The 15,529-nt window shown below is 42.2% G+C and overlaps 1 protein-coding gene across 1 annotated transcript in view; it reads left to right on the top strand.

Annotated features, from left to right (window-relative positions):
• The window catches only part of IPO11 (importin 11), a 926,630-nt gene that overhangs the window by 475,370 nt on the left and 435,731 nt on the right, over positions 1–15,529 (top strand). Inside the window, exon 21 of the mRNA XM_082270245.1 lies at positions 11,736–11,812. Coding sequence (XP_082126371.1) covers positions 11,736–11,812 — 77 coding nt within the window. The remainder of the gene's footprint in view (positions 1–11,735; positions 11,813–15,529) is intronic.

Raw genomic sequence — 15,529 nt, 5'->3', positions numbered from 1 at the left:
TGGTTGGTAGCCTGGGTGCTTTTGGTACGAGATACTGTGCTTCTTTCTTTGTAAGGATCCCATTTTCTTTGGCTTTTTTCACCAATTTATTCAATTTATCTTTCAAGGTTTTGGTGGGGTTGTTTTTCAGCTTCTTGTAGGTGACAGTATCGCCTACTAATCTGTCGAGTTCTTCTTTATAATCATTTTTGTTTAGAACTACGATTCCACCACCTTTATCTGCTCCTCTGATTACTATATTCTTCCTTTTTTCTATTTTTCTATTTTCTAATTCTTCCAATCCTTTTTGTATGTCATTTCGATTGCTTGAATTGGTTTTAATCTTTTTAACATCATCTTCCACCATATTCTTGAAGACCTCCAAACAATGATTTGTGGCTTTGGGTGGATTAAAAGTGGACTTATTTCTAAGTCCACTATTTTGAAATTCTGAACTCGTAGGATTCTGGCTCAAAGGTTTCTCTAATTTGTATGTATTATGTATTTTTCGATATCAATATATGTGTTGAACTTGTCAACACCTCTATCTGGGGCGAATTTGAGGCCCAATGAACCCTGCCACACATGTATCCCCACCTGATCCCCTCGGGGTGGCCGCAGGACCCTCCAGTACCCCACTTGTGATGATGCATTATCAGCAGTTTTGGAGTCTTTGGTATCCCGGGTGGAGGTAGCCTGTCAGGGACGGGGGTCAAGAAGAGCGACCCCCGCCTACCCCTATGTCATCTGATACTTCAGATACGGATTTTGAGCTGGTCATTGCAGTCCCTTTTCTGGGGTTGTTGTCTCAGGTACGGTCTCCTCAGACAGTGAGGAGGACGCTTCTGCCTCCGCCATAGCACAAGAAGCGTTAGTGGAAGCACTAGTTGTGTCTGTCCGGGAAACCTTAAATCTTGAGGTTACACCGGCAGAGGTAGCTGAGACTCATATTCCTTTTTTGGTACTAGCAAGCCTACCAAAATGGTGAAGGGTTTCCCTTGCCCAAATGGGGTCGTCCGTAAACGAGCCCCTGCTATTTCCAAACGCATTGCTAGGCGCTATCATTTTGAAGAATCCCTCATTACAAAGATGGACGGTACCACCAATAGTGGACTCACCGATTTCCAGACTAAATAAAGCCACTGTTATCTCATTGGATTGACAGAATGGGCCCCACCCATCTCTAGGGTGGGGGGACGTCTTAACCGGTTTCTGTATCCAGGGCTTTCCAGAATTCCGGATAAAGGGGTTCGCAAGGTCATATGGTCGGGATACAAGATTGAGTTTCGATCACTTCCACCGGTGCGATTCTTCCCTTCCAATATTCAACATTCCCGGGTCGCTTAAAAAGCTTTGCGGGGGACAGCTTGATGCAACAAGCAGTGGTAGTTCCCATTCCTTGGAGGAGTTCTAGTCGAACCTGTTCACAATGCCCAGGAAAAAGGGCTAGGTGCGTCCAATTCTGGTCTTGGATGGAGTCCATCCATACAGTGGTGGCCTCCCTGCATCAGGGGGATTTCCTGGCGTCCATAGACATTTAGGATGCCTATCTTCATATCCCCATCTTCGCAGGACATCAGCATTTTCTTTGCTTTTCCCAAAGATCATCCCTGTTCCCACCAGGAGACTGAACTATCTGGGCCTAAGTTTGGATACATCCTTGGCAAGAGTGTTTCTCCATGCGGAGAAACTCCAGAAGATTCAGTCAATGATTCGGATGTTGCTGTCCGTCAACTGGCTGGGATTGATGGTCGCCTCCTTAGAGGCAGTACCGTTTGCCCAGTCTCATACCCGAATTCTCCAAAGAGGAGATTCTTCTCATATGGAATCGGAATCCCGATTCCCTGGACAATCGGATCCGATTGAGCGAGCGGACCAGGGAGGCTCTGGTCTGGTGGATTCGGTCTCCGATGCTCAGCCAGGGGAAGTCATTTCTTCTGATAAATTCCAGGTTACCGATAAATGTGTTGGAACTGAGAGCGATCAGACTTTGTCTGATTTACTGGACCAAGCAGCTCCAGGGCAGTCCGGTTTGGATCCAATCGGACTATGCCACGGTCATGACTTATGTCGATCACCAAGGGGCACCAAGAGTGCTCTGGCGGCCATAGTGGCCAACATTCTTATTGGGGGAACAGTTGTTCCAGTTCTCTCCGCGATATTTATCACGGGGGTGGACAGGCAGATTATTTCAGCCTTCAGATTCTGGATCAAGAGGAATAGTCTCTTCATCCAGAGGTATTTCACCAGCTGTCCCTTCATTGGGGCACCCCGGATTATGGATCTGTTGGCAGGTTGGCTCAACAGGGCTCGTGCCCGCGATCCTCTAGCGGACGCAGCAGACGCGCTGAGCGCCCCGTAGGGGAAGTATCAGCTACTGTATGTCTTCCCCCCTCTCAAGTTACTACTGAGATTTCTCCGCAGGATAGAGGTGGAGGGAACTCCCAGTTATCCTGGTAATTCCGGGCTAGCCTCGTCAAGCCGGGTACGCCGACTTGGGCAAGACTAGTCGCGGACACTCCTTGGAGACTTCTTCTCAGGGAAGATCTGCGGTCTCAAGGACCGATCTTCCATCGTGCTTTACAGTTGCTGGCTTTAACGGCCTGGCCATTGAGACCCAGGTACTGAAGGACAGAGGATTGTCAGCTTCAGTTATTCCGACTCTAATTAAAGCAAGGAAAGCGACTTCCAGCAAAGTCTATTATCGCACATGGAAGTCTTATATTGCGTGGTGTGAATCGTAGGAGTTTTCCCCCACGTACCTATTCGGTGACCCGAATCTTGGTTTTTTCTGCAAAAGGGGGTTAAGCAGAAACTATCCTTGAGCACTATCAAGGGTCAGGTTTCAGCGTTAGCAATCTTCTTCCAGAAGCCTCTGGCTACTCATTCCTTGGTACGGAATTTCATCCAGTGGGTGCAGCACTTGGCTCCGCCAGTGCGCACGCCCTTACCATCCTGGGATCTTAATTTGGTGTTGTCGGTTCTTCAGAAACCTCCCTTTGAAAATATCAGGGAGATTCCCTTGCTTATATTATCTCAGAAGGTGGCCTTCTTGGTGGCTATCACTTCTGCACGCAAGGTGTCAGAACTGGCTGCATTATCATGCCATTCCCCATATCTAGTGGTTCATAGGGATAAGGTAGTTCTTCATCCAAAGCCATCTTTTCTTCCTAAGGTGGTTTCAGACTTTCATCTGAATAAGGTGCTTGTGCTACCTTCCTTGTGTCCTAAGCCCAGTCATCCTCGGGAATGTGCGTTGCATTCCTTGGATGTGGTGCGGGCAATCAGGGTATACCTGAAGACTACGGAATCGTTCCGTAAGACAGATTCACTTTTTGTGATCACGGATGGCCCCAGAAAGGGGTTGCCTGCATCTGCCGTGACTATCTCCAAATGGATTAGACAGACGGTGGTACAGGCTTATTCTAATAAGGGTCGGAATCCTCTGTTCCCTGTTAAGGCGCACTCCACTCGAGCGCTCAGTACTTCCTGGGCCTACCGCCATCAGGCGTCAGTGGTCCAGGTGTGCAAGGTGGCTACCTGGTCGTCGGTGCATACCTTTACAAAATTTTATAAAGTTGATGTGATGCTGGAGGGGTAAACCCGGCAGTGCTGCGGGGGGATGAGGGGGGGGTCAGAGAAGAACACAGGAGGACAGCAATAGGGAGGTGGCAGGAGCAGCATGTGGAGGAAATAATGCCCTCCATTTTACTACTGCAGCCACTGAATGTCTTGTTTTAGAGGGAGAGGAGGAGAAGCGGGCATTCAGTGGCTGTATGAAAGGATTGGTTCCTCTATTTGCCACTGCCCTCCTGTCCAGGTGTACAGGGGGGTCGCATTGGGCCCCTGGAGCATGGGGCTGGGTTGCAGTGATGACCCCTGCAACCCCTGTATGTACGCCCCCTGAACACAGGGCAGGACAATGGACATGCGCGTGGGAATGCTCCCTACTCTGGCACGTGGTTCACGTACTAGGGCCCTTATCCGGCGCAGGAGAGCCACCTTGCTGTTGTATATGTACTGTATACGTATGGCAAGCTGTTAATTTAGTTTTAGTTTTTCCTGAGCATCAGAAGCATAGCTATCGCTATAGTTTGTGCTGATCTCAGCTACAGCAGCTGCAGAGTTGCATGCACTCACTGTGCTCACCTCTCCTCCTCTTGCCCAATTACAAAGCGCTTTGTATTATGTGCATTTATTCACCGAATATACAAAGGCTTCTGTAAATTAATAGCTGAGGGAGGGCTGGGCAGAGATGTATGTAAGAGCACCGTCTCTCCTGTTAGAGCCATGGGAGTGTAGCAATAGCTGTACTCCCAAGGCTCCAAAAAATTGTCAGATGTAAATTAAAGAGAGAAGTCCACAAGGTGGCATGCACCTTATTGTATTTAACTCACAAAATCCCACCACATTTTACAAAGAGGCTTAATTCCCAGAATTTCTCTTTTAAAATCTCTTTCTCATGAAAGAAGTGTTGGAATAGTTGCTACATTTGTATTTTATGCAAATACAATATTTAGCCAAATTATTAACAAAAATATTGTCTGGTTTATTTTTATCCCTTGCAAAACTTGCAACTTCTTTATATGTGAATCTGTTGTGCGAGCTAATAAAAATTAGAGTGCTCTATTTTTTGGATCTAATACGGATTACTGTCAACCTTGACACATGTCTCTTATGCAGAAATAGAGTATGAGTCACATTTGTTATACACCAATGTAACAATTAGTGATGTTAAATATTTGCTTTATACAAATGACTTCTGGGGAGAGATATGATTATTTATTAGAATTTTTATCATTTGTATTCATGTATTTATATGTATATGTGAATACTTATAGTGTATAGTGTTACTTTAGATGAGCTGGTGAGGGCAGCACTAGCATGCTTATTGTGCTAGTATCTGTCATTGCTCTTAAAATGACTGTAAGTGCAATTGGTGTTTGCATAAATGTGAACCTTTTTGTGTTTACATAGTGAGGTCTCTAATTGGCCCTACATTGATTTTACAGTTGACAAAATGTTTTAATAGTTTACTGGAACATCTGGATGTCAAGCCGCTGCTTTAATCTCTTGAGCCACAGTTATGTGTCAGAGGACTCTGAACCACTATACATCAAATAGGCATATTTTTAAAATTGCGATATAGATCCTTTTTTAACACAAAATTACAATGATCACAGACTATTATTCAAATGAATAAGAGGGAATTATGGATTTATTCAGAGACCATCTTTGAATACCAGGGCCTTTTCTAGGTGAAGATTGTTAAAACTGTTTTAGAGCATTCTGTTTAAACTGGAGCTTTTTTGTCAACTTCCAGCACAGTGCTGCTTCCCTTGTTACACTATTGACAGTTATATAGCTGTAAACTTAATGATTAGAAATAATAGCAGAAAGTCTGGAAAACAGTGATGCAAATGCTTTCAGCACCAGTATTGTTTTGCTTTACTTTCTTTAAATGAAAAAAAAAAATGTTTTTAATTAGGTTACTATCGACACCTCTAGGGATTTCGCATTCTGTGGCTGGAAAAATGGCATCACCCAGAGGTCATCTTTTCATTCAGTTTTAGCGCTTAGGGTTTTCTGACATCTAGAAACGGATGTCATATTTACCTGATGACTTCATCGTGGATGACTGGAATGGAGCCAGTGCGGCTTGGGAAACACTCTTTGCAATTGCATCACATTTTCCTTGACAGCAGAAATTTGGATGCAGTTGACAACATTCTGCTTGGGATTCCATTGCTATTTGTATCATTTGCTTTTAAAGGAAGGCATTGTAGTATTTGGGTTTCACCTATCTTCCTTGCAGACCAGAGATAAGATAAATTAGTATATTATACATTTATAGATTATTATTCCATTTTGTAATTGAGAAAAGCCAAATTATCTTGCCTTTTAGGAAAAAAATATAAAACATCCTTTGTTTTGCCTGACTGCTTGGGCTGGTAAAAATTCCCCCTACATACAGAAACTGTAAATTAGGCCGGTCATAGGCAGTTTGAATCTCGGCCCATTCCTGCTAAAGAGATTTAAACTATGTATGGGCAGGCAGAATGTACCTAAGGTGATTGATCAATGAACTTGGGTACAACCAGCCTGCTTGATTTTACAGGCGATTACTGCAAGTGGCTGTTCTAGCCTTTGGCCCGCCAGGAAAACACAATGACTTGGTAGGAGGGATTCCTCTGTCAACACGCAGTCTGTGTTGATGGAGAATCGTGCTTGCAGGAAAGAAATTTGCCCTGTCAATGGCCAGCCTTACATATGTTCTCAGTAAGGCTCCATGCACACTGGGCTTAAAAAACACCATTTCCCTTTGCAGAAAAAGCTCATATAGAGCATTTTTTGTACAGGAGTTCAGGTGTGTTTAGGAGATTTTAGAGGTGTTTATAAGCATTTAGCATTTTTTTCTGCTAGAAAACTACTCTCAAAAACGCAAACCAGAAGAATTTTTTTTCTGCCTCTAAATACTGAGCTTAAAATAGCTTTTACCGGGTTCTCCTCCTCACACCGATCCTGTGCGAGGAGCAGATTGTGGTAACAGCTAGTTACTGCCTACATCACAAAGTAAAACACACTGATTGCTCACTAATAAAGAGTACCTGTCACCAGCCCATCAGAGTACCTGTCACCAGCCCATCAGAGTACCTGTCACCAGCCCATCAGAGTACCTGTCACCAGCCCATCAGAGTACCTGTCACCAGCCCATCAGAGTACCTGTCACCAGCCCATCAGAGTACCTGTCACCAGCTTATCAGAGTACCTGTCACCAGCTTATCAGAGTACCTGTCACCAGCTTATCAGAGTACCTGCCTCGAGCCCATCAGAGTACCTGCCTCGAGCCCATCAGAGTACCTGCCTCGAGCCCATCAGAGTACCTGTCTTGTACCCTCCTCCCCATATGCATACCGGGGCATACCTGGTGTCCAGCCACTATCCGGGTTCCCCCTTTTGATATGCACTCCACTTCACCATATGGATGCAAGAGCCAAAAAAGACAATTTTCCAAATTTTTACTTTTCAACCTAAAATAAATCTCTGTGAGCACAAATTTCTGGATTGTTCCAGAGAATCTTCCAATATAGAGCCTGTTCTATATGGCATGGTGTCCCATTACTCACCTACATATAAGGTCATTGCTTTTACTATATTTCTGTATAAAGGCCTGGATAGGAAGTAATTGAAGGACATCCACCTGGATCCTTTCAAAAGATGTCTATGTGATCTTTATAGGCCTTCCTGTGAGTGAAATATGCGTATGTTTCAAAACAAGGAAAAAACACTACAATAGTTGTGGGAAAATATTTTCGAAAAAATGCATATCTCTTTAAGAGTATATCTTACCTCCCAAGATGGTTGTATATGGGCCATATACAGATGCAGCCCCTAACCCACAGTCTAAGAGGGCTGTTTTTGGATGAAAAGTGAAAACCGATAAAGGTGGAACAATATATCCTCCCTTGCCCTTGTCTTCGGCCACTTGCCTACTAAGGAAAGTATAGAGACACTAGGAGAAGCCATATAAAAACATGCTTGCGGCAAACAAATTAGCCTTCATAGGAGGTAAAAAGAATGGGGTATTTAAAATTATGTACTCACAGGTAAGGGTGTTCGTGCCGTGCTTAATGGGTCCAGAAAGATCCCACGAGAAATTGCTTCCTGGTTCTGTAAGGGAGAGATATCCATCTCCCTGCTAGCTCCCGGCGTCTCTTTTAGGGCACTGCGCATGCGTCAACGGCAATGCGCGTGTGCGTACTGACGTCACTTCTGTGTATTAGGACTTCCTGACTACCATCTCTCCGATGCTATTGTGTTGCCTGGGCAACTCCATGCATCCATGTCACTTCCGCGTGTCTCCACTTTATGTTTGCTATCTCCTCAGAATTAGTACGTTACCTTGGTAACCATAGCTACATTCGTTCAGGTGCCACTGACTCTAGCTCTCAGGCAGAACCAGTTGTGAGTCAGAAATGCAGGTTAATCCCAACAATTGTTTACAAATTTGAAGTTAAAAGAATATTAAAACAACATAATTGCAAACAGTAATATTGCATATGTCTTATCTCTTAAGGTAGATATTGAATAACATGAATAATAATAATCTACTGGGTTCATACTCATAAGTACCAGTGCTGCAAGGTACTTCTCATCAAGGTGTGCAAAATAACGCAAATAAAAATAATATTCTTATGTCTTATTACAATCCAACATTTAAATAATACCCCTACTGGGTATTGTAGCCAAAAACACCAGTGCTGCAAATAATGCAAAATTGTGCACAAATTTGCAAATAAGCAAAAATAGATTAAACAATCAATACAGTAATGGAGTGAATAAAACAATCCAATATAGTGACTTGATTTTCATATAATAGTGTCTATTAAAGAACAAAATCAGTGTGTCCGGGGATATCCATTGTGCAAATGTCATCAAATTCCTCAGTGATGTGATCACCTTCCCTTGCACCTTAATCCACACTGTGTGTGCTAGCAGCTCACCTCATTCCCTGGACCAGAAGGTCTAAAAGCATTTAGGGTGTAAGCAATTCCTCTCCATGGGTGGCTATATTATATAGGTTTTCCAATCAGCAATGCAGTTGTTTATGGGTCTGTCCACACTCTCTCCCACTATCCACTCTCCTCTCCTCCAGTGGGTGATATGGTTATACAAGAAGGAAAATACTCATTGTGTAGTATTCAAATTAAAATTTATTTAAAAAACATAGTAACTCACATTTTTAAAATCGATTACAACAGCATCAGAAACCATTAACTTCCAGGACCGGTCAAAAACCTAAAGTGACGTACCCAACTTCTTCCCAACTAGTTGCGTTACAGCCCACGTGACTTTATCAGGGATGGAGTCGGGTGAGTACCAAACTTCTATTTAGAATACCAGCAATTTTGCCGTTATTACTAACAGCTGTTATCCTAAATCCCCAGCCCCGCATACTATAATTGTCTTGATTCAGTCTGCTTACCCCAAGGTTAGATGGAATGCCGAGAATTAAAATGCGTGTTCCTGTGCGAATTGTGGTGTGAACTGGCCCTTTGTGAATATTTGTTTGCATCGTATGTTGTTTAGTATGTTATTCTCGTTTGCTTCTTTCATGAAAACAATACATTTTTTTCAGTTTACTAATGCTATTGGAGATTTGTTCATTTACTAGATAACATGTAAATGCACTGTTTATTCATAGCATGGCCAATAACATAAATGTAAAAAGGAAGCTGCGCTAAATATGAGATGTAGATATAAATCTACCTGACAGACAAATATATGCACGAATAAATAAATAAATGAAATGAGTATAAATGTCCCAATGTTTGACACGACATGCCCAATTGCACCAAAAAAGTTCCAAACAGCAGCAGTAAAGATCTAGTGCAGAGTGCTGTGTGCAGGAAATGAATCCACCACCATGAATAGTGACTTCCTCCACTAATAATGTGACATGCTGGGAGATACGCTATGCGCCTACCAGATCATGTATAAATATCAGCATCCAACTTAGGGCGAGGAGGGCGTGCTGACGTCACCACAGTGTACCCGGAAGTCGGGCGGCGGCATTCTATTGAACGGATTCCGATTAGCGCTATTGAATTCTCTGAAATGTGAGTTGTTTTACCTTGGTCTTAATAAACTGTTTGTGCATACTACACTATTGTGACCCCCCTTCTCTTACATATCCTCATGGGTATTCTGCGATCTGGATGAGGCTATTTATGGTGTATGGTGGATATCGTGGATCTCTGCATACTGTGTGGACCATCCTGAGAGAGGCACTACATGAACCATAGGATCCATTGATGTCCTTATTATAAGTTGGATGCTGATATTTATACATGATCTGGTAAGCGCATAGCGTATCTCCCAGCATGTCACATTAATAGTGGAGGAAGTCACTATTCATGGTGGTGGATTCATTTCCTGCACACAGCACTCTGCACTAGATCTTTACTGCTGCTGTTTGGAACTTTTTTGGTGCAATTGGGCATGTCGTGTCAAACATTGGGACATTTATACTCATTTCATTTATTTATTTATTCGTGCATATATTTGTCTGTCAGGTAGATTTATATTTACATCTCATATTTAGCGCAGCTTCCTTTTTACATTTCTGTTTATAGTGTTTTCCCACTACAGCTGCTGCTTAATATTATTGTATAAAGTATTCAAATCTATACGGTACTTTGTGCTTAGCGTGGTTATACTTTGTGCATGGCCAATAACATGTAAAGTGAATACCATTGATTATTTTGTTACAATGGCACCTGAAAGTGGATAGGATATATTAGGCAGCAGGTGAACGTGTTGTCCCTTAAGTTTTTCCAGAGCTGAAAAAATGGGCAAGCATAAGGATTTGAGCGACTTTGACAAGGGTCAAGTTGTAATGGATAGACAATTGGGTCAGAGCAACTCCAAAACTGCATTTCTTGTGGGATGTTCCTGGTTTGCAGTAGTCAGGACCTACCAAAAGTGGTCCAAGGAAGAAAAGCTGGAGACAGACAGGTCATGGATCATTGATGCACATAGGGAGTGAATCCATGTAGTCCAATCCAATAGAAGAGCTACTTTATCTCAATTTTTAGGGCAAAGTTAATGCTGGTTCTGATAGAAAGTGTCAGAACACACAGTGCATCACAGTTTGTTGTATATGGGGCCAGAGACCAGTCAGGGTACCTCCATGCTGACCTGTGTCCACAGTCAAAAGCTCCTTTAATGGGCACATGAGCATCAGAACTGCACCACAGAGCAATGGAAGAAGGTGGCCTGGTCTGATGAATTCAGGAATGGTTTGAGGAACACAACAACGAGTTTGAGGTGTTGACTTGGCCTCTAAATTTTGCACATCTTAATCCAATTGAGCATCGGTGGAATGTTCTGGAAAAAGGAAAAACGATCCATGAAGGCCCTTCCTTGCAACCGAAACGTCATAAAGGATCTACTACTAATGGTGTATATCTAAAGCAAATATTTTGTCTTTCGGTTTATGTTGACAAGTTGAATTATCCATCAATTGCTTTTTTCTTTCTGGGACTTTTATGTGGTGAGGGGATAATCACAAAGGGTAGATTCTTTCAGTAACCACACTGGTAACGAGGGAAAAAACGCATAGGTTGAAACTCTGGAGCATGGGGGGGTTGGGTAGCATTCCACAAAGTAAATGTGCCATAGTATGTAAATATGCTGTACATAATTGCACGCTATGGTGAACGATAGAGGGCGACTGAATCTACTTTAAGTGTGGATTACAAAACCTAAAGCCACCCACCTGCCAACATCCTAGGCTAGATGAAAGTTGTTATCAGTCTTCACACTTCTGTAGTTCTAGAACAAGCTGCAGCTATGCAAAACTGTTCATAATTGTAGAAAATTAAGTCTCAGTGCACGTTTAGGAGATATTTATTGTATCTATAGGTAAGCTTTATCTTACCTATAGGTAAAAATCAACCAAGGGATTTTACACCCATTACAAGTATGTTTCTGACCATGAATGAATTATGTGATGGGAAGAAATCTGGAGGACCCTGAACTAGGCCAATTTACCCTCCAAGTCCATACTTATGGCTAAGCTGGACAGTTTTTACATTAGTGTATCCAAGTCTCAACAGAACACTTGCTGGAGTGCCAAATACCTACTCCCAGTAACCGTGAAGTCTGGGAAAACTTATATGTATACACACATGCTCTGATCTGTCATTCATAAAATCTATGATGTTACAATGATCTTCTGTGTTTATTTCTAGGTTAGCAACACTGGAAAATAGTCTTTCCGTAACCCCTGAGCTTCTTCGAATCTTCCAGAATATGTCTGCTTTATTAGGTATTTATATTCCATTATGTTTTTAAAGAAACCATGTACTGAAAGAAATACAAAGGTTGTCATTGCTGCCTATTTTGAATGAAAGTGGTCTTGTGTTTCATGTTGTTCCTATAGCTTCTGTAGTTTCAGATTAACTGACCTAGAATAAGTGTTCAGATCAGGGCTTTTGGCTTCCCTTGTTGCATTCTTCTTTCATGTAAAAACGCATTTCCAGTCCCCAAAACTTGTGTGCACATATAAAGTTACATTTAGATAATGTTAAATGTGTGTTCCTCGTAGTTTCTTTGAAAATAGTGGAATACTAACCAGATCTTATAGCAGGTAGGTTCCATGTCAGGTTTGGGCATCTGAAGCCCTCTACTCCATTTATGGAATCCGGCGCAGCTGGCTACCCATGGCACTCCACTCTTCCTGTTCGCGTCATTTCCGGTCTGGAAATAACGCGAGATTTCGTCACTAGGCGATTTGCATGGACTCCTGGGATATATGACCCGTATATCCCAGAAGTCCTTGGGGATCGCTTAGTGACGGCAGCAGCCGAAAGTGCTGCGGAAAATAATAAGAAAAAAGGTATTTACTTTAAAAAAAAATGCCATTTGTAAGAGCATTCTTAATGGCCATTATATAGATTACACACATAGAAAATGGAACCCCACTTTAATGACTCAGAAAGCATTATGACCACCAGGATGGCGGCCAAGCAGCTCTTTAGTTCACTACAGATTTGAAGTCAATCATTAAAATTCATATTTCATGTCAATCATGGAAGTGTATTTTACGGTTACCTCCTTTTTGTCATTAAAAAAAAAAAAAAAATCCTGTTCTCCATAGCTCAGGCCTGACAAGCTTAGAATCCATTGGCTATAAAGCATTACTGCTGAGAGTTTGCGCTTTCTAACCAGTGGAGAGATTATATGACCAAAATGGCTGACCCCATTTACAAACGTGGTTATTAGAAAATTGCAAAAGATGGTGAAAAGAGATTAACACTTTGCAATATCAACATAACGTTCTAAGACAATAATGGAAAAAATGGGAAACAGAGGCTGTCATCCCCAACAAACAGTCTCAGGAGAAGGAGAAGTCTGCTGATCGACATTAGGGATTCCGATCTTGGTGGAGACCCTCTTGGTGGGTATACGGCTGCAGGGACCCGATGGTCTTGATTTAAATATAAGACCTGTACATCTCAATAAACTGTTAGAGACCTGCTATGTTCACCATCCAGCCATTCCCCCCTTCTTTATTACCATTCTCTCAGTGGATGATACTGGTTGATGTAACCTTTTAATTGCATTGGTATCGATCACCTGTGCATATTAACATAAATTCACCCACTTTAGTCCCCCATGTCTGCCGGGGAGAGGTTTTTTGTTGGCTGAACTGTTATGGGACATGGTGACCTGTGCTGTTTCCAGAAAGTGTGTATATATTTATCCTCCTGAAGAAGCGGACCGTCACCACGAAACATGTCAAGGAATATATGCCTATAACAGAACCTTACCTTTGACAGAGAATATTTGTGCTTACCTGGTTCATGTGTGTGAAGGATTTCCCAGCAACCATTCGGTTATTTACACTCCCTGCTAACATAGCTCTCTTTGCACTGTGAGCCCCAGGAAGTGACTCCTTATATGGACATTCCATGAAGTCAAGGAATGGCCAGCCTAGAGACGGAATGTCTGCTGATTAACGATGCGCTTTTGTCTACATTATGTTGATTTGGGCTGAGGCAGCTTTTGTTAAGTGTGGTAATGACCTTACCTATTTGTCTGGGTGGATGTCGGGCCATTGTTTAACCACTTAAGCCCCGGAAGATTTTACCCCCTTCCTGACCAGGGCCTATTTTGCGATTCGGCACTGCGTGACTTTAACGGACAATTGCGCGGTCGTGCGACGCTGTACCCAAACGAATTTGACGTCCTTTTTTTCCCACAAACAGAGCTTTCTTTTGGTAGTATTTGATCACCTGTGCAATTTTTTGATCATGCGCTATAAAAAAAAAAGAGCGTCAATTTAGCAAAAATAACAATATTTTTCACATTTTTTTATATGAAATTCCCCCAAAAAAATGTAAAAATCAAATTTTTTTAACATTTTCAGCCAATTTGTTTTATGCTACATATGTTTGGTAAAAAAAATCGCAAATGGCGTATTTTGATTGGTTTGCGCAAAAGTTATCGCGTTTACTAACAAAGGGAAAGATTTTTGTCATTTTTGTTGTTTTTTTTTAACGCGTAATGGCGGCGATCTGCGATTTTTTTTTTTTTGCGGTACTGCGACATTGCAGCGGACAGATCGGACCCTTGACTGACATTTTTGACACTTTTGGGGTTACCAGTGACATTTCTACAGTAATCAGTGCTATACATATGCACTGTTACTGTAAAATGACACTGACAGTGAAGGGGTTAACTTTTTTTGAGAGGGAGGGGTGGTGTGTGTCCCTAGGGGCGTGATTCTAACTGGGATTGGCTGTGGCTTGAGTTGTAGGAACAGTGATCAACGGTCCTACATAGTAGAACCGTATGATCACTGTTTCTAGACAGGGGAGAATGACAGGCGACTTGTTTACATCAGCCACCTGCCTTTCTCCATCTGCGATCGCCGAGTGACCGGCGGACATCGGGTCCGCCGGTCACACGCGCGCGGGGGGGGGTCCGTGACCGCGCGGGAGCGCTCGCTCGATCCCTAGACCCTCACAGGCTACCGACGTAGTACTACGTCGCTCTGCCTGTGAGGGGCTGACCGGCGCAGTAAATAGTCATGCGGCGGTCGGCAATCGGTTAAGTAGTGTCTGATATACTCCCCAGGTGTAAAAAAGCCTGTATTCTTGTTTCAATAAACAGTTGTTTTTTTTTTGACCCTTCAAAACGTAGCCGTGTCTCGTTCCTGGAGGGGGATTTTACTGCATTATTACCCGGTCGTTCAACAGCTGAACCTGACTCTCCTCTTGGATCTTATGGTTGGGATTATACTACTCCATTACTACATAGGGACTTGCCGGGAAAAAGGACGTATTCAACGGCTGATACCCTCTCACCACCTGGGTAGCCGTTACAATGCCCAACAATAAATCCTTGAACTCTGTCTTGATAAATATGTATTTAGTTGTGTTGATGTCAAAGGAATTGTTGTTGGATGATTGGTCCGTTTCCTTTTAACTGTAATAGTTTGCATTAAATAAAATTTGTATTTTTTTAAATGTATGTGGTTATCAGACTTCTGAACCAAAGTACCACTAAAGTGCAATCTTCCGTACTCTTCCCTTTTCCCCTTCTACTGAGAGAGTTTGTTGGGGACAACAGCCTCTGTTTCCCATTTCTTTTTCTATTAGACGTTACTATGGATGCTGACCCTTTTATTTTTTTTTTTTTTCGACTACTTCAGGCTCATTTTTTCAATTGTCTTAGTACAATAATTTGTCAAAAATTTTAGAACATAACTAACAGAACAATAATTGACAGCATAGGTACATATATAATTTTAACTATAGAAACAGTGGTCTTAATACTATAATAATAATATATCCAGGTTAAAGGGAAAGTATAGAGTACTTTTAATATGGCACATATTTCATGTTATTCCGTAGTGTTCAATTTTTAAGTATATTTTTTCTTGAGACTTACTTTTTCCTTGCTTGTTTTTCTATATTTTGTATTGTATCAAACACAAAGATGTAGATCACGGGTGCCACCTGTCAAAGATGTAGACAGG

The sequence above is a fragment of the Pelophylax lessonae genome (genome assembly GCF_965119305.1).
Source record: "Pelophylax lessonae genome assembly, chromosome: 1".
Taxonomy (NCBI): domain Eukaryota; kingdom Metazoa; phylum Chordata; class Amphibia; order Anura; family Ranidae; genus Pelophylax; species Pelophylax lessonae.
The sequence above is the reverse complement of the archived record's forward strand: the minus strand, read 5'-3'. Positions and strand labels throughout refer to the sequence as shown.